At 43.5% G+C, this 18,977-nt stretch overlaps 2 protein-coding genes across 2 annotated transcripts in view; both read left to right on the plus strand.

Annotated features, from left to right (window-relative positions):
• Window positions 1–380: 380 nt before the first annotated feature.
• On the plus strand, window positions 381–6,172 carry A4gnt (alpha-1,4-N-acetylglucosaminyltransferase). The gene is made up of 2 exons (XM_076868850.1): window positions 381–791; window positions 5,558–6,172. The coding sequence occupies exons 1-2, from the start codon at window positions 381–383 to the stop codon at window positions 6,170–6,172; spliced, it is 1,026 nt and encodes a 341-aa protein (XP_076724965.1).
• An 8,689-nt stretch (window positions 6,173–14,861) lies between these two features.
• Dzip1l (DAZ interacting zinc finger protein 1 like) overlaps window positions 14,862–18,977 on the plus strand; it is a 31,954-nt gene continuing 27,838 nt past the window's right edge. The window contains exon 1 of the mRNA XM_076868298.2: window positions 14,862–14,916. The gene's annotated coding sequence lies outside the window, so the exon portion shown is untranslated. The remainder of the gene's footprint in view (window positions 14,917–18,977) is intronic.

Here is an 18,977-nt window from a genome sequence, read left to right on the forward strand (position 1 = left end):
GAAGAAAGTTTTTATGCTTCTTAAAAAATCATGAATGGATGTCCAATTTTATCACAGTCTTGGCATTTATTGAACTGAAATGATTATATGGCTTTTCTTCTTTATTCTCTTAAGATAATGCATTCATGAATAGTTTCTTTCTACCAATAAATTAATTATTCTCCTATGCATAATCATCCTTAAATCTAAGTTAAACCAAATTTGATTATGCCAAGGTTTTCTTTTTATTACTGCTAGACTCGATCGTATTTCTTTCATATAGGTTTCTAAGTGATATTCTCGCATGGTATTCTTGTATGCTATCTCTATCCAGTTGGGAATGTGATGTTCAATGAATGGTGGGTGTTGTTAAAGGAGCAGGCTGGGAGAGAGCAGTGGACATGCTGAAGGAGCTCCAGTTCTCCCTATCCATCACCCTGCTGTTTGCCTGTGGCTTCCTCTACCAGTTCCTCCTGAGATCCTCCTGCTTCTTCTCCTGCCTGATGCCCTTCAAGTTCCAGCAGGACCCCGAAGCCCTCCTGAGCCATGGACGTGGCATTGTATTTGTAGAGACCTCAGAGCGACTGGAGCCACCCCCACTGGTCTGCTGCGCGGTGGAGTCTGCTGCCAGGGTTTATCCAGAGCAGCCTGTGGCCTTCTTTATGAAAGGTCTCAACAGTTCCACTCAGCTGCCCTCAAACTCCAGCTACCCAGCCTTTTCCCTCCTCTCAGCCCTGGACAATGTTTTCCTCCTCCCTTTGGATATGAAAAAGCTGTTGGAAGACACACCCTTGTATCCATGGTATACTCGAGTAAGTGTTTGGGGGGAAACTTACAAAATTAGTGTTGGGAGGGACCAACAGAAGACTCACCCAAAATGACTCCAACTACTCACCAGACAGATGGGTCAAAGGAGTAAGGAATCAGGGCCAACGGAGTAAGGAATTCAGTCCATATTCTTATTTTGTAATTAAAAAACAAAAAGTAATTAAAAATTGACATTAAAATAATACTATTTACTTGCCATTACAAAGTCCTTGACCAAATATCATCAAACTTCTACAAATGGCAGGACAGTAAATATTTTTTAGGCTTTGTGGGACAAGCAAAAAAAATTGGAGGATATTATCTAGGTTCTTGAGTTAGTTTCCAATGGGTGCTATTATAAATTATCACAAACTTGGTGAAAACAGAATTTTTTTTTTTCTTCAATTCTGAAGGCAGAAGTCCCAAATCAGCTTCACTGGACTGATCTCAAGGCATTGGCAGGGCCACATTCCCTGCAGAGACTTTGGGAAGAATAATTCTGCATTTCTTTTTTTTTTTTTTAAATATTTATTTATTTAGAGTGTAGATGGACACAACACAATGCCTTTATTTGTGTGTGGTGCTGAGGATCGAACCAGGGTCCTGCCCATGCTAGTCGAGCACTCTACCGCTGAGCCACCATCCCAGCCCTAATTCTTCATTTCTTACCAGTGTCTGGTGGCTGCCAGCATCATTGGACTAGAGACCATTACTCCAAGCTCTGTCTCCATCTTCAAATTCCCCTTTCCTCTGTGTGTGTAAAACCTCCCTTTATTCTTCTGTTAAAGCACATCGGTAATTTTTTAGACCTCCATCAGGATAATCTAGAATAATCTCCCCATCTCAAGGTCCTTAGCTTAATCACATCTGAAAAGCTTCTTTCCCCATATGAGGCAACATCTACAGTTTCCAGGAATTAGGATCAGATATTTTGGGGTGGCAATTATTCAGCTTACTATAGTATCTATATAAAAGAGAGAAAAATCTTGCCTCACTCTTCCACATTTTCCTGGGCTCTGGGTGAGCTGTTGTAGGTGGTGGGCATGCATGCATTTTATTGCAGTCAGCTAGAAACACTCTTTGGATTAAATCATAGGCCTGAGGGGGAGGGGCCTGGGGGACCAGGCAGGTAGGGGACAGGGCTGGAGCAGTCCTTGGGATCAGTTCCATCTTTGGCCCCAGTGACTTCAAATTGGGACCCATCAGAAGAAAGTGGAAAAACGGACCTAGTTGCTATCTGCTAGATCCTGGCAGTTGGCAACAGCAGGGTTCCTGCCAAGTACGTGGCACTACCCTGGGCAGAAGCCAGGTATTAACAAGCCAGGGAGGCAGGCACTGGGAGTGAAGGGGACACCAGATTTTTTTCCCTGCAGCTGTCAGTGTGGGCCTGCTAGAGGGTGCTCCCCTACCTGGGCTAGACTAACACTATCTAAATTGTGTTTTGCTTCTTAGAAAAGGAAATCTCTGATCACATGGAGCACAGCTGGCATTGCTTTGAGCTCCACCTATGTGTTGGGTTTTAGGAGCAAGGTGGACTGTGAGATACAAAACTCTTAAATATCTGCTCCACTAGAGCCTGCAGGGTACTACAGCAGGCTGTGTATCTATAGCACTCATACTGTCTCACCCTTAGGGTGTCAGGCTGTGGTATGTTCTGCCCCAGTAAGATCACAGGATAACTTGGGGCTACCTGTTGAGAGGACTCAATTTTCTATGACTTGTTAGTGACCACTGGGTTTGCTACACTTATCTGGGCAATCTTAGTCTTTGAAGATGCCTAGGAATGACTACCGTGGGCATAGGATTGGGGGTGGGGGCAATAGTCATCTAAGCAGCCAGAACATCAAACCTCTTTCTGAAACCCCTGTTGAGGCTCTTGTGCTTAGGGTACACTACTATAATGTTTATATCAAGGCAGTTTTTCTCCTCTTCTGGTTCTGGACAGTTTTTGATATCCTACGTCTCATTGTCTGTTCATTAACAATCATTAATTTACCAAAAATATCATACTTCCTTATTTGTATCAAAACCTGTTTCTTTTGGATGAGTAGATGTCTGAGGTCAGCCAGTCGTGGTTCAAATCCAACCTCTTCCTCTTTGCACAGATGACTAAACTTCCTGATCCTTCTAATTTTTCATTTTTTAAAGAAGAATGACCTTAGAACTTATCTTTGAGGATTTTAGAACCTATCTTTGAGGACTTGTCTATCTTTGGACCAGGTATTGATAAATGTCATCTATTATTATTTATGAGGTTTTCAGCAATTATAAACAAGATGATGATTTTTTAGCAACATGGGAAGATTTTTTGCTTTCATTTGATTTTTCAGAATTTTAAAGAATGTTTATTTTTACCAAAAGTCAAGGTGGTTGTTTAACCTTTTTTTTAAAAAAAAAAAAACATGTATTTTAAAGTTATAGGTTGACTTTATTTTTTATTTATTTTTTAAATGTGGTACTGAGGATCGAACCAGTGCCTCACACACGGTAGACAAGTGCTCTACCTCTGAGCCACGATCTCAGCCCCAGTTGTTTAACCATTTAATCAACACATTTAAGTTCAGAAAAAAAGTGCTGAGACCCTGGGGCTGGGGTTGTGGCTCAGTGGTAGTGTGGACGCCTAATATGTGTGAGTCACTGGGTTTGATCCTCAGCACCACATAAAAAAATTAACAAACAAAATAAAGGTATTGTGTCCATCTACAACTAAAAAAAAAAAAAAAAAAAAAAAGTGTTGAGACCCTGTCTCTAAGTAAAATATAAAAAGTGGCTGGGGATGTGGTTCAGTGGTTAAGTGCTTCTTGATTCCATCTCTGGTACCAAAAAAAAAAAAAAAAAAGTATATTTTGTTTTTTGTATTCAAAATATTAGCATCCCATGTGGGAACACTGCTATTTATGCTGATTTGTTTTCATTCCTTTTAACTTCACTTCTAAATTCACTTTCAGTTTTGTTCCCTTTCCGCATTTGCAGTTGTCTGTGGCTTCTCTCTCTCCCACTCCCCTTTCCGGCTTTATCTGCAATATGTGTCCAGAACCCAACCATTTCTCTTCCCCCAACCAGGTTATCACCTAGGCCCATGCCACCATCACCTCTTGCCTGGATCATTTCGACAGCCTCCTCATTTGCTCTTTTATTTCTACCCTGCTCATCTCTCACCCCTTTATCATGGTCTTTTCTATACAGCAGCCAAAGTGAGCCCTTGAAAATTAATTCAGATCCCATCCCTCCTTTCTTCCAAACCATCTGAATAACTTCAAAGTCTTGACCGCACCCTCCATCAACTGCTCTCTGTTTCTACGCTTTCTATTCTCATCACCTGCCCGGCTCTCTTCTCTGCCTCTGCCACACAGCCAGGGTGCACCTGCCCCAGGGCCCTTGCTGTTCCCTCTACCCAGAATCCTCTTCTCCCAGATATGGTGATGGCTTATCACCCACTTCATTCACATTTCTGAGGGAACCTGATATCATGTTGAGCTCCACTCTCTTTCATAACCCCCTCACCCAGCTTTTTTCTCTTCATAGTTCTTATCAACACCCAACAGAGTATTTATTTATTTCACCCAGCTTTTTTCTCTTCATAGTTCTTATCAACACCCAACAGAGTATTTATTTATTGTCCATTTCCTCCCAGTAGGAATGTTTGCCTGTCTGTTCACTGCTGTATCCTTAGCAGTTCTAACAGAGGTTGGCACATAATAAATAGACCCTCAATGAATATTATCAAAGCAATGAACAAGCAAATGAATACACACAATTTCTCATCCAGCATACATATTGACTTTCCCTCTAGTTTCCTAGTTTATTTTTTTCTCCATTAATTTTTAGCATTCTTTTTAAAATTTTTTATTTGTTCTTTTTAGTTATACATGACAGTAGAATGCATTTTTTTAAAAAATATATTTTTTAGTTATAGATGAACATGATATCTTTATTTTATTTATTTATTTTATATGGAGCTGAAGATGGAACCCAATACCTCACTCTTGCCAGGCAAGTGCTCTACAACTGAGCTACAACCCCAGCCCCAGTAGAAAGTTTTTTTTTTTTTAATATTTATTTTTTTAGTTGGACACAATATCTTTATTTATTTAATTTTTTGTGGTGCTGAGGATCGAACTCAGGGCCTCGCATGTGCTAGGCAAGCGCTCTACCGCTGAGCCACATCTCCAGCGTCATGTAAAAAGTATTTTGACATCATACATACATGGAGTATAACTTCCCATTCTTGTGGTTGTAGATATTGTGGAGTTATACTGGTGGTGTATTCATATGTGAATACAGGAAAATTATGCCAGGTTCATTCTATTGTCTTTTCCTATTTCTGTCCCCCCTCCCTTCCCTTCTTTCCTCTTTGTCTAACCAATGAGCATTCTGAGGGCTTTTTGATTCTTCCTTCACTGCTTCATATATGTGGTTAAAATGTACACCCACACTGAAGAATGACTCAGATATTTCATTGTGAAATCCCTGTTGGATTTCTTCTTTCTCTTTCCACTGCTGTAGTTTATTTTTTTCCAGAAAATCTTTAAAAGTTACTAAAAATCTTTTCATTGATAGTAATTGCTGCAAATTTTTTACTTAAAGGAAAATTTTCACTTAAAGGAAAATTTGGGGAGGTTAAGTTTGGGAAATTTGACTTGTGGCCAAATCCAATTTTGGGAAGCTGGTTTATTGTACCCTTCCCCCTGCTCCTCTGGGCTTGGCTTTCCTACTGTGACTCCCCTCCCTCTTCTCACTGCTTGGGGCTGATTTGCACCTGCTCCCACAGATCAATGCCAGTACACAGGCATATTGGCTCCACGTCAGCTCAGATGCATCCCGCCTGGCTATCATCTGGAAATACGGTGGTGTCTACATGGATACTGACGTCATCTCCATCAGGCCTATTCCCGAGGAGAACTTTCTGGCTGCTCAGTCCTCTCGGTACTCTAGTAATGGGGTGTTTGGGTTCCTGCCCCACCACCCCTTCTTGTGGGGATGCATGGAAAACTTCGTTGAACACTACAATTCAAGAATTTGGGGCAACCAAGGTCCTATTTTGATGACGAGGATGTTGAGATTATGGTGTAAACTTGGAGACTTCCAAGGGCTGAGTGACCTCAGGTGTCTGAATTTGTCCTTCCTACACCCCCAGAGATTTTACCCAATCTCTTATCGCGAGTGGAGGCGTTACTATGAAGTCTGGGACAGAGACCTGAGTTTCAATGACTCTTATGCCCTGCATTTGTGGAACTACATGAACAAGGAGGGGAAGACCGTGATTCGAGGAAGCAACACACTGGTAGAAAATCTCTTTCGTGAGTACTGTCCCAGGACCTACAGGGACCTGATCCAAGGCCCAGAAGGGTTAGTGACCAGGAAGCTGGGGCCAGGTAACAAATAGAGTCAAACAACAAGTTACTGTGGGCCTATGACACTGGAAACTACCGAACTGCCAAACTTTTGCTTGATTTCTACTCTCTCCCAGGATGGGGGGGGGGGGGGGTCTTACCTGCATCTCAGGATTAGCTTCCTTTGTTCTCTAATAAAACAATCCCAAAGAACAGTGGCTATAAGACATAGAAATTCATTTTTCTTTTGTGAAAAGGAAGTCTGGAGTTGGACAATCCAGTACAGGTAGGGTGATGGTGATTGTCAGGGTCCCAGGTTTACATCTTTCTGCTTGTCATCCTTAGGGACTATAGACCATGGCCCATGTGCCATCCCATCATGTCTGCATTTCAGGCAATAGGATAAAGGAAAAGAGGTACACCTCTTATTTTATAAAGACTTTCTGCAAATACCATTGAGTGCCATCACCACTTCCCCTTGCATCTCCCTGGCAAGAATGTAGCTGCAAGAGAGGCTGGGTGCTGGGGTAGGCAGCTAATAGTTTTGCTGCATGTTCTAGTTAGTACTTTAAAATTAATTCTAGGACCTGTTAGAACCTTGACTAGGGGAAAGAGAGACTTGATTTCTGGTCCTGATTTTGACATTGGTATATTAGTCCATTTTCTGTTGCTATAACTAAATACCTGAAACTGGATCACTTATAGAGAGATGAGACTTGCTTAGCTCACAGTTTTGGAAACTGAAAGTCTAAGATCTGGTTGCCCTTGCTGGTTAGTCTCTGGTGAGGCCCTTGAGGAGAATAACACCACAGTGGCAGCAATAGCACACTCAGAGGTAATCATGTAGTAATACAGGAAGCCAGAGAGAATCAGGGGCTAGGCTTCCTCTTTTTAGAACAATTCACTCTTTCAGGAACTAACCAGGGTCCCATGAGAACTGTATTAATCTCTGCCAGAGTAGCACCCCTAGTTTAGCCAGCTTTTCATTACTGTGACCAAAATACCCAACCAGAACAACTTAGAGAAGGGAAATTTTATTTTGGCTTATGGTTTCCAAGGTCTTAGTCCATAGTTGGCTGAGTCTATTGCTCTGGGCTGAAAGTGAGGCAGAATATCATGGTGGAAGGGCATGGCCGAAGGAAGCTGTTCCATTCTTGGCAGCAAGGACGCTGAGAGGGGGAAGGGGAAAGAGACAATAGGGAAGACACACCCGTCCATGGCACCCCTTTAGAGGCTCATCTCCTCCAGCCATGACCTACCTACCTACAGAACCACCCAGTCCCTCCATTTAAACTAGAGTAGACTGATTAGGTTACAGCCCTCAAATTCCAATCATTTCACCTGTGCATTAATACAGGTGCTTTGGGAGGACACTTCATAAAATATAATAAGCCCAATAACCTAACCACCTTCCACTAGGGCCCACTTCCTAGCTTCTGCCACCTTTCCGCATCACCACAGTGGGGACCAAACTTTCCACCACATGAAACTTTGGGGGACACACTCAAAAACATCCAAACCACAGCATTCATGAATGAATTTAGTCAAGAAGTATTTATTGATGATTCCTTTCTGTGCGCCAAACACTAGTTTAGAGGCAGAAGGTAGCAGACCTAGAATCAAGCAGAGGGTTCCCAGAACTTACATCCCAATCACTGGCCACTTGTCCTTGGCATAGTCTCCTCCCTTCCCGCATCTGCCATCCTCTACACTACCCCTTCCCAATGTACGCATTTATGCTACCAGTTGACTCATAAAAGCAAATTGCAAACTCAAACTATTTAAAACTTCTGCCCCTTCTTAGGTTCACATAAACATTTACCTCCTCCATTTCAAAACATCACATTGTGGGGCTGGGGTTGTGGCTCAGTAGTAAAGTGCTCACCTAGCATGTGCAAGGCGCTGGGTTCGATGCTCAGCACCACATAGTAAATAAATAAATAATAAAGGTATTGTTCCAATTACAACTAAAAAAATATTTTAAAAAACCCATAATTTTGTGCAGCATAAATACATGTAACTTTTATTTTTCAATTAAAAAATAAAAATGAATTTATTTCCTCTTTTCAGGAGGTACGAAAATTAATATTTCTTGGGTAAAGTCTCTGGCCAAGATCTTCTAGAATCTTCCTTTTGGTTGTTTGCATTATAAGACAAAATTGACTCCCCGCCCCCAAATATAGTTACAATGTTTTATGAAACTAGATCCATCTGTTTCCTTTCATTCTAGTATTTTCCCCTCTGAGAATCACTGTGCTGATAGTCTTATTGAAAAATATTCACTAGTCATGTCTCCTGCCCCAGGTTTATTTATTTCCATCGTCTTGCCCTTTACTCTGACATTTCAGTCAAGCTTGGAGGACACCCCCATGGCTGACCTTGAGGTTGTGTCCCTGGAACTTTAGCTGGTTTTCCGCTTTCCACAGGGAAGGGTTCCTGGTGTTTGCCCTCTCGGCAGGGGAGCAGGGTCACACATATTGACTTTCATATCCACCTCTGAAAAGGGCATGATAAGTAGTTCTTCAACTAACATGCCCAACTACCAGGGTTTTGAGGAGCTTGATTAGAAATATTTTCAATATTTAAAAAATGTATGAAGTATCTTGCAATGAGACCAAATAAGTCAACCTGAGTGTCAAGTTTCTTCATGCTGGTCTGTGATTGTATGAATGTACTGTGACAATAATGATAAATTGAAGTTTATAGTGCCTTTTGCTTGGCAGTAAAATAAGTTTTTAATAAAATGTGGGAAACAAATTAATAATGTATTGTGTAATAAATGCAGTTTTATAGTAGAAAAAATAATGATTCAAAACGTGGTAATGACAGTGGTAGGGAGAATTAAACAATGTAATTTTCATGTTCCTTTTGGTGAGGTTCAGTGTTTCCCAAGTTTCAGACAATCTACATTTTATTACTCCATGAATTACATAATATCATTTGTCCACTTTCCTATTGGGTTTTCTCTTTTGTGTTGATTTGTAACATAATAATACTTTATTAAGTATTGGTACTTTATTACTATGTTGCAATGTCTTCAGACTGTGCTTTGTTTATAACCTCATTTATTAGATTTTTACCATATATGTAATTCAACTTGTAATTTTTTTGTTCATGTCTTTTGGGTTTCATGCCAGCTTCCATATTATTCCACTATCCATTTATCTTTTCAAACAAAGGAAAGTTCAGCTTCCTCCCTGGGGAATTGACAAAGTCCTGGGTCAACAGTTGTAACTTCTAAGCTGAATTACAAGGTTAATATGCTCTCCCTGGTGATTTTGGGGTACAGATTCTTGGGAGTCTGTGAATAGAATTGGGGGGGGGTGGTGGAGGCCTGTTAATTTACATATTTATTTTTACTGTTGGCCATAAACATTACAAGTATTTTCATATCACATTAAGGTTGTTGCAGACATCTTGAAATATTTACCCTCCCATTCCTTTTAGATCAGATGCTAGATCTTGCCATTTAATGCATTCATAAATAAACAAGAATATTATTATATCATAAAGTCGTTTTCTAATGTTTTCACAGCTATATTTTCAACAAACTGGCTCCATCAACTGACAAATGGGAATCCTGCCCCAAAAAGGAAAGTTATCTCCTAGCAGAAAGGAGGGTGAGGACTAGTTCATTCTAGATCCTGTCCCCCACCCCCTCATTGCCAGCCAATGAGTGGCTAGATTACAGCCAGCAGCCATTAGCCTCCAGCCAATGAATGGCCAGATTACTTTTTCCTGCGAAAGTTCCCTTCTGCATGTACACAGACTTCTTCAAAATAATCTTTTGAGGAATAGGCTCCCTTGTGGCTCTAAGGAAAATTGCCCCCTGGGCTCTAATCAGCTCTAGACACATCCTTTTTTGCCTCATACTTTTCAAGAGAAACTAGCAAATCAGACTTTAATGTAAACCCGCCCTCCGGTTGTGTGCCTGCCTGTCTATACATCAGCACCATGAAAACTCAACAATGCACCTTTGACCTACAATCACAGTGATGGCTGGTGTCTCTGCCCTGGGAGACCTCAGTTTCCCTAGATTTTTCCTCCTGAAGCCTGAGATCTGAGCTGGCTTCTGAGGTGTGATGTTAGCAATTGGTGGATGAGAACACCCTGCTCTCCTGGGCTGTCAAGACGTGGCCCACTATTTCCTGACATATCTCCAGGTATAGGAAGGGGAACGCTCAGGATAGGCTGAACTGGATCGGAGGGCCAGATCTGGCACGGGACTGAGGACGACAAGATGGAAACTGCAGATATGAAATACCCACCCTTCTGCCCTCTCGCTCCACAGTCATAGCCCACCTCCGCAGAGTGGCAGGAATGTCTCCTGGTCTAGCCATCTAGGGCCAGTTTCTGGCCTATTCCTAGATTATGAACTATATAGAGTCCCTACCTGTGCCACCAAAATTTTTGAGTGCTGTGACATCAGAGGGTAATAGCTGCCCAGTGCTAAGTGGTCTAGTCCTCTATAAGCTTTGGGTGTTCTTAGGACCAAGAACAGAACTTAGCACATAATAGGCACTCAAAGCTCCCCTGTATTGAATGCTGATCTGAGGCTACTTAAGGAAAGGATACAAGGGTTATATATGTGGGAAATCTTGATAAGCCAAGGCTGGAGGCTTTGGATTTTGGCTAAGGTGGATGGGGTGTGTGTTAAATCTGCTTTGATAGGGTGTGTGTTAAAACAGCCCTGCAAAGGAGGGCACCTCATGGTGAAATTGAGGGTGGAAAGAATAACCACAAACATACACAGGTGTCCTGAGAGCTGCTTTCGTTACACTTCTGGTGGGTGCGGGGATACAGCGGAAAGAGAGCTGAGAAGCAAGTGTCCAAGCAATTTTATAGTGTGAGTTCTGGAAGATACCCACTGACTGTCCAGGACCTGCTGAGCCTAGAGACACATCAGTCAATTCTTTTCTCATGACAACCTTGCTAGGTAGAGTTTATTTTTTCAATTTTACAGATGAGAAAGAGGAAGGTCAGTGAGGTTAAGAGACTTTCTCAGATGTAAACATCTTAGGAAGTGAGAACTTAGACGTGTCTTTGACTGCAAAGCCTGGATATTTCTCTTCCATCCAGTGAAAAGGATTCTCTGACCAGGGGAAGAGGAAAGGAACAGGATTCTCCATCAGAGCAGAGGCTAATTTAGGCTTCTTCACTTGATCCTGATCTCTGTTCTGTACACTTTATTATTCTTATAATTTTACCTTTTAAGGTTTGTGTAGAATATACATAACATAATGTTTGCCTTATTTATTTATGTTTTTGGTAGCAGGTATCAAACCCAGGGGTTAAGCCCTGATTGAGCAACATCCCCAGGCTTTTTAAAATTTTGAGACATGGCCTAACAAAGTTGCTGAGGCTGGCTTTGAATTCTCAGTCCTCCGGGCTCAGTCTCCTGAGCTGCTGGCATTACAAACTGTGTTCCCAGGTCTGACTTAAAGTTTGTCATTTTAATAATTTGTGAATGTATAATTGATGGCATTAGTACATTCACATTATTGTGCAACCATATTAAATAATAGCTCCTATACCTCTCCCCAGGCCCAAGTAACCATTGTTTCACTTCTGTCTGTTTGAATTTGACAATTTCTAGTTACTTTGTATAAGTAAAATTAAACAATGTTTTTTTCTTTTGTGATTGGCTTATTTCACTTAGCATGTTTTAGTCTGCTTTCTGACACTATGCAAATACCTGAGATAATCACTTATAAAGAGAAAAAGGTTATTTTGGCTCACAGTTTCAGTCCATGTTTGATTGGCCCCATTGGTTTGGGCATATGGCAGCAGGACCTTGTGGCAGAGCAAAAGTGCTCATGTCACAACAGGGAAGAAAAACAAGGGAAAAGGAAGGGACTGGCATGTCATCATCTCCTTCAAGGGCACAACCCCAATGACTTAAAGACTTCCTAGTTGGCCACATCTGTTAAAGTAGTGAATTGCCAGATTCAAATAGTGGAATGCCAGATTTGTGGGACCCCAACAGACCTCCAGGAGCCGAATCTGATGCAATCACACAAGAGTCTTTATTGCAAGCTGGAGCCTGGACTCACAACCGTTTCCGACTTTATTGCAAGCTGGAGCCTGGACTCACAACCGTTTCCGATGCAGAGGTCCCAGGGAGTGAGTCTCGATCCTTTGTTCAGTGAGATTTTATAGGTTTTGGGGGTACTCTGAGTGTCACAACATCACACAGCAAATCATTTCACACCGCAGGAAAGTCAAACAACAACTCTTAACATTTATTAGCACATTCACTGGCGGGAACAAGTTGGGTAGGGGTGATTGGTTAATACAAGAGGGGGATTCCTTTGAACTGATTGGTTTAGGCCGGGGGGGGGGGGTATACATGGTAAACTACATGGTTTCCCAACATGTTATCAGCCACCATAAACTACTGGGGGGGGTCGTCATCTGGCATCCCAGGTATTTTCCCTGTCTCATGCATATTGGTGGTTGCTAGGGGGTTGCTATGGGTCCTCACCTAGCCTAACTGATTCAGGGACACCTGGTGCCCTAAAGATCTCTCCTGTTGTTTGCAGACAAACAACTCAGCAGGGTGGGTATGTGCCTAGGAATGCTCTGTGGGTTTTTCCAAAGGGTCACACCCCCTTCCTTGGACAGGCTTTGCTCGGAAGTAGAGTCTGGTTTCTCAAGAATGGAGTCACATCAGTTTCTCAATAGCACCACACTGGGGACAAATCTTTTACTACAGGGAACTTTGAGGGACACATCTTACATGACAGCAAGACAGCATGACATTTTGCTTTTGTCTGAATGTTTTGTTCCCTAGCAATGGAATTGAAATCCGGACCTCCACAGTGATGATATCAGGAGTGGGCTTTTTGCATGTCATTAGGCCATGAGGGTGGAACCCTCATGACTGGGTTTGGTGTCTTCATAAAAAGAGATTCCAGAGAGTACCTAGGCACTTCCTCCATTGAGCACATAGCTAGATAACAACCTATCAATCAGGAAAGGCTCTTAACAGACACTGAGTAGGTTGATCCCTTTATCTTGAACTTCCCAGTCTCCAGAACTGTGAAAAATGCATCTGTTGTCTATAAGCTACCCAGTCTATGGTATTTGTTATAACAGACTGAATGGATGAGACAAGTTTCCAAGTTCATTCATGGTGTAGCATATACCCAAATTACCTTTTTTTCTAAGGGTAATATTCCATTGTATGTATATACCACATATGCCTATCCATTCATCTGCCTGTGTACCTTTATGTTGTTTCTACCTTTTAGCTTTTGTGAATAATGCTATTATAAACACGAGTGTACAAATATCTGTTCAGGTCCTTGCTTTCAATTTTTTTTTTTTGGTACCAGGGATTGAACTCAACCACTGAGCCACATCTCCAGCCCTACTTTTTATTTTGTTTAGAGACAGGATCTCACAGAGTTGCTTAGTGCCTCACCTTTGCTGAGGCTGGCTTTGAACTCGGGATTCTCCTGTCTCAGCCTCCCAGCAGCTGGGATTACAAGCGTTTGCCACCCCTGGTCCCTGTGGCAATTCTGTTTGATTTTTTGAGGGACTACCATTCTCTTTTCCATAGTGACTCTACCATTTGTATTTCTACCACCAACGCACAGAGGTTCCAGTTTCTCTACATCTTTGCCAACATGTATTCCCCAATACTTTTGCTTTTGAAGCCAGATTTACAGATAGGTAGTTAGTGTAGTTAGGTAAATCGAGTCTAATATCAAGTAAGATAAAGAAAATGGAGACCATTATCGAACGGAGTTCAGGAAACCGGAGCAGCACTTGCGGAAATTGAAATGTTAGTGTCCCCAAGGCTGGGAACCCATCCTAAGGGATGTTAATGCTGAAGCCGCTCCCAGCAAACAGATTACTCCTTCAGCCCACCTATCTCCCACCTTTGGGCCTTCTCACCTGCATTCTATCCCTGCAAGATAAAGGAAAACAAGGGACATGAGTGTGGGAAAACTAAAAAAGACCTTAGCTATAAAAAAAGGGAAGATCTTGCCCTTCCCTTTCGCAGATTCTTCCTCTGGGGAGAAGTCTTTTCTGCTGTCCTTTAATAAAGGCTTCTACTTTCAACTTTACACTTGCCTCATAGGGTGCTTCTCGGTTATACTTCAGGATTTGGGGAAGCACTGGTAAACAGCGGTAACACTTTGACTGTCCCAAGATGCAGAGCTTGGAGGACTGAGGCTGCTGTGGAAGGAAGGCCTTAACAAAATCAAACAAAGCAAAAAACAGAACAGCAAAGCAAGACAAAACAAGAACCCATAATTTTGGGAATCGCAAGGGATCAGGGACAGAAAATGAGGTGTGTGGGGGGAAGGTGGTTGCCATCTGATCAATCTAAAGCATATACCCAAAGGATTCAAAGGATCAAAATCTAGAAAGTTCCCCTTAGTTTTGGGCGGGTGAGCAGAGCTGTCTGCGGAGATGGGGCGGAGCTGCAGTCGCCCCAGTTTACAGCAGGCCCATCGCTGTGGGCCTGGAGAGGGAGAAAGGGAGCACGTGGGGCGGGGATGGGGACTGGGGTGGTGGGGAGTGAAAGAAGGAGAGGGTGGGAGCACTCCAGCCGCCCTGGGCTTCAACACGCCCAGCTCTCAGCAAGGCCCGGGAACTAGAGACTTGCATCTTGGATTTTCTTAACGGATTAAACGTGGCATTCCCTCCGTCCTCCCATCCGTTACAGATCTAAAAATAGCTCGTCCCGGGGGTGCTGGGAATAGGCTCCGCCTCTCCTTGGAATGGTTGGGACGCTGCGGAGGGAGCGGGAGGCTACACAGACCCCAAGCCTGGAGCTGCTAGCGTAAGGAGGCGATCTCGGCCCCTGACCACTGCGGGTGGACCGCCCTGGGGCGGCGGGGGCTAGCCTTCTCCCCGCCGCGGAGTGCGCGCAGCCCGGCTCGTGGTGGCTGGGGAAGCAGCATCCTTGGGCTGCGCAGGGCTCCGGGCTGTCTCTGGGCTGTCTGGGGCGGTAAAGTGAGTCAGGCGGCGGGCCTGGGGCGAGAAGGAAAACTAGAACCCCGAGATCTTTTCCCGCTGCCCCCAGCCCCGGGTGAACCCCCTGGTGAGCCTGGCCGCCTGGGAAAACTATGCCAGGAATTCAGCCCAGGAGGGGAGCGGGAAGGCGGCGTGGCTGCAGTCGGAGCGATCCCAATCGTGGGCGGAAGGAGGTTAAACCTTGGCTGCCCTGGTGTCCTGCAGGGGTCCAGCCCCGCGCCGGGACTGCCGGCTCTGCCTCCCGACCAGCGGCTCCCTGGGCTCCGCTGGGCACTCCGCGCCAGCCCCTTTGGCCTGCTCCGGACTGAGGTACCCTGGGAGGGAAGGACTCACCCGGGCGTTGGAGGCCTCGGCTTCCCTGGGAGGCCTTGCCCTTTTACTTTTTGGAAGGAAAAAAAAAAAAAGAAAAGGAAAAAGGAAAGAAAAAGAAAAAAAAAAGTGATTTAGGGGGCTTGATAGATTTGAGTTCTGTAGTTAAAGGGAGATCTGTTAGCGATGAGTCGACTTTTTGAACAAACCTGTTGGCATCTCTATTTACTCCCGGTTCCACCCCTGGATTGGAGTTTAGCAGCGGCAGCAACAGGATGGTCGATTTGAGGTGGCCGTGGAAAAAAGTCCACAGGAGATTTACTTAGTACCGGGCAAGGGTGTAAAAAGCAGATTTTGTTTTTTGGTTTGTTTTTGACAATTCTGCAACTCGGAAGATAGGGCATTCAGTCCTCATGTCTAAAATACTTCCAAGGGGCATCAGTCAAATCTCCACACCTACTTTTATTTTAAAGAGAATCTTTTCGTGGCAAAAATTTACAAAAGATTTTTGACAAAAAACGTAAACACTGTCTTTTAAAAAAATACCTCCTTGGGATTGGGGCTACAGGTCAGTGGAAGAGTTGGAGATTAGCATGTGCCAGGCCAAAGGTTCATTCCATAGCACCAGTGCACACAAAAGTGAATAAATAAATTAAACTACCTCCTTAAAGTTGCTGGGAATAGAGGCCAGATGCAAGGGAGAGAGCTCCATTCCTGGTGGAATGGATCTCTCCTTCTTTGCTACTTGAAGGTTGTGACCATGGGTGCAGCCCCTATGAGAAATAGGGAAGAACAGGAAAGGGGGATTCCTTTTTTAGAAAAGGGCAGAATCCAAGATCAAGTCTAAAGTCTGTAACTGTAGTGCTCCAGGAGAGCCCCTGGGTCCCTCTGATCTCCATTGAGTCTCCTGCACTCCCTTGCCTGTGCTGTGTACAGAGCCTGTTTGCAAACTGTGGGAAGGTTTCCTTGGCAGCCATAGCAATTAGCACTAATGACGTGCCCCAATTTCCCCAGGCAGGTTTGGAAGTCAGGGCAGGTTTGTAAATGATTGCTTGGCAGCCCTTTAGAAGCTTGGCACCCCCCAGAATCTCCTCATGGGGGCTTTCTTGAGAAAAGACAGTACAGTGTTGTGTCCTGCTGTCAAGTTAAATAAAAAACCAGGCATTTGGCCAATTTTGTGAAAGTTATCTTTGATCGATTTTAGGTGGGAAGATTTCAGAAGAAATGTAAATTCTCCAGGAACTGTTCACAGTGTGATGGCTGCCTTGCTGGGTGGTGACCAGGGGTGTGCAAAGCAAGGGTGGTAGATGGGTTTTCCCTATCGGGTGTGGGATTGCCATGGGTAGAAGCCAACTCTCCAACAATAAAATGCTAGCGCAAATATTCTTTGGGGTTATTAATTCATGGTATTGGACTGGGATTGGGAAGGGAAGTTTCCTAGAGCCCCATTAAAACATGCAGAGGTGGATGACACAGCTTCAGATTTCCTAATGACAGTCATATCTACCTCAGTGTCTATTCCCAGATGTGGAGAAAGCACTGTGCTGATAATTCAGTCAAGGGAAAGCATGTGTCCTTGTCCCTGGAGCACGTGGTTTCCAGGTAACCTTACACACTTTCATTTGGCTTTGTCTTCTGTCTACTGTAGCCAGAAAGCAAGTTGTAGAGCTGAGTCGTGTTCAGACTAGCCCTGCAGACACGGGGAGATTTTAAGATCTCCAACACTGATCCTGTCATGATTTGCTGTAAACCCTGTCAGCCCTTGCACTTTGGTCAGGAAGTCTCAGGTACTGTAATTTCCATAATGGGAAATAGTTTATATATCATCATCATCATTCCCCACCCCCATTTCATTATTGGGAGTTAGTTTGGCATAATTCAGAAGCTTTCAAGTTAGACAGAAGTTGGTTGCTTAGTAGCTGAGTGACTTGGGGCAGGTCTCTTAGTCTCCCTGAACCTTGGTTACATTTGTCAGATGAGGCAAATCGTAGCTACTTAAAAAGGGTATGTGTGGGCTGGAAATAGCACTTTTAAAGGCTGGTACAGATCTGGAATATAAATGTCTGATAAATAATAGCTGCTATCATCATCATCTTCCAATTCCCACAGTTCTGCTTTTAATGCCAGAGCCCTAGGACTCTGAGAATTGGACCCTTGGGGTTCCAGAGGGAGAGAGGTATGGTATTTTGGGGGTACAGTAAAAACTAATTCAAAATCCTGCGTAACTGGGAGTGGGAATGTTACTCTCTATATTTAAGGAATATGCTCAGAGTATGAAGGCAAAGGTTTAAGAGTGGCTCAGGATGCAAGCTATCACACCAAGGGCACATAGTGACAGTGTGGGTACTGGGATGCCTTACTAGTGTGCCTGAGCCCACCCACAAGGCTCCTGCACTCTTTGCTTTCATTAGTAGCCATTGGAATCAACCTGTGGACACAGGTGGTCAACAAATCTAGCATTTTACTCTGCTATTTCATTCCAGTGAGTCCAAATAAAGGACTCCTAACTTCATTTTTACTCTTTACCCTAATTCTTGGTGGTTCATAGCTTCATTTCTTCAAGACCCCAAGAATGTAGGTAGCTATTCTAAGATTTGGACAATGTTGCTCAGCTCTGTAGCAATCTGAGCTCAGGAAAATAGGTCAGGGGCTGGAATACAACAGATAGGAATGAGCCCTGGTGAAGGTCCTGGAAAGCTTGGAGCTGGAGGAGGAGAAACAGAAATATTCTGGTAAGGGACTTTTCTTGGTGCTCCCACAGCACCCTCTCTTAACTCCTCTCCTGGTGCCTACCAGTCTGCGAGTAATTTCTGTGTTTTTCTGCCTTTTTGGAGAACAAACTCTGGAACCAGACACTGCAGTTGGGATTGTGTGAAAGTCATTTTTTTCTCTGTTCACTCTCTCAGTTTCTTTGTCTGTATGATGGTTTGTGAGAATTGAATCAGATAACACACATAAAACTTTACAACTCTGTGTAGAATATAGTTGAATTCCACAGATGTTAACTCTTTTTATTGACAATGGCAGGAATCCTATGCTGATGGATGAATGAATGAATATTACACAGCCACCCTATAAGGACTAGACACTCTGTGTTCTGGGACATCAGGAGGGCCAGGGTATTTTGACTGTGGGTCTGGAAGGGCTTTCTGGTGGTAATCATGATAAGCAGGGCCTTCAGGCATGCATCCACCACCAGTAGGATCAGAAGGAGGTGGCTGAAGGCCTATACCAAGAGGCGGTGCTCAATAATGACCAACAGCTCAGACCAGAGGTGGCCTGCCTAGGTTTGAATCCAGCCTCTGGACCTTGGTCAGGGGTCTTTACCTCTCTGTGGCTTAGGTAATAAGCATACCTCCCCAAGGGGTTTTCTGAGGATTACATGAATTCTATTCTGTAAAGCTACTGAGAAACAGTGCCTGAGACTCAAATAAACACCCAGAGGTGTGAAAGTGTATACTGAAAGTAACTCGGTGGTGGAAGGTACACTTAGAAAGGTGGTTTGGAAAAAGTCATAGACGTAGTCTTGGGATGTCGTTCTTAATGCATTTGCAGTCA

The sequence above is a fragment of the Callospermophilus lateralis genome, chromosome 10 (assembly GCF_048772815.1).
Source record: "Callospermophilus lateralis isolate mCalLat2 chromosome 10, mCalLat2.hap1, whole genome shotgun sequence".
NCBI lineage: Eukaryota > Metazoa > Chordata > Mammalia > Rodentia > Sciuridae > Callospermophilus > Callospermophilus lateralis.

What these genes read in the sequence shown, in the direction of transcription:
- A4gnt (XM_076868850.1), top strand. Translation starts at nt 381, where the DNA reads ATGCTGAAGGAGCTCCAGTTCTCCCTATCCATCACCCTGCTGTTTGCC. An exon ending in TGTATCCATGGTATACTCGA is followed by an intron (nt 792 to 5,557) that starts GTAAGTGTTTGG and finishes CTGCTCCCACAG; the next exon opens with ATCAATGCCAGTACACAGGC.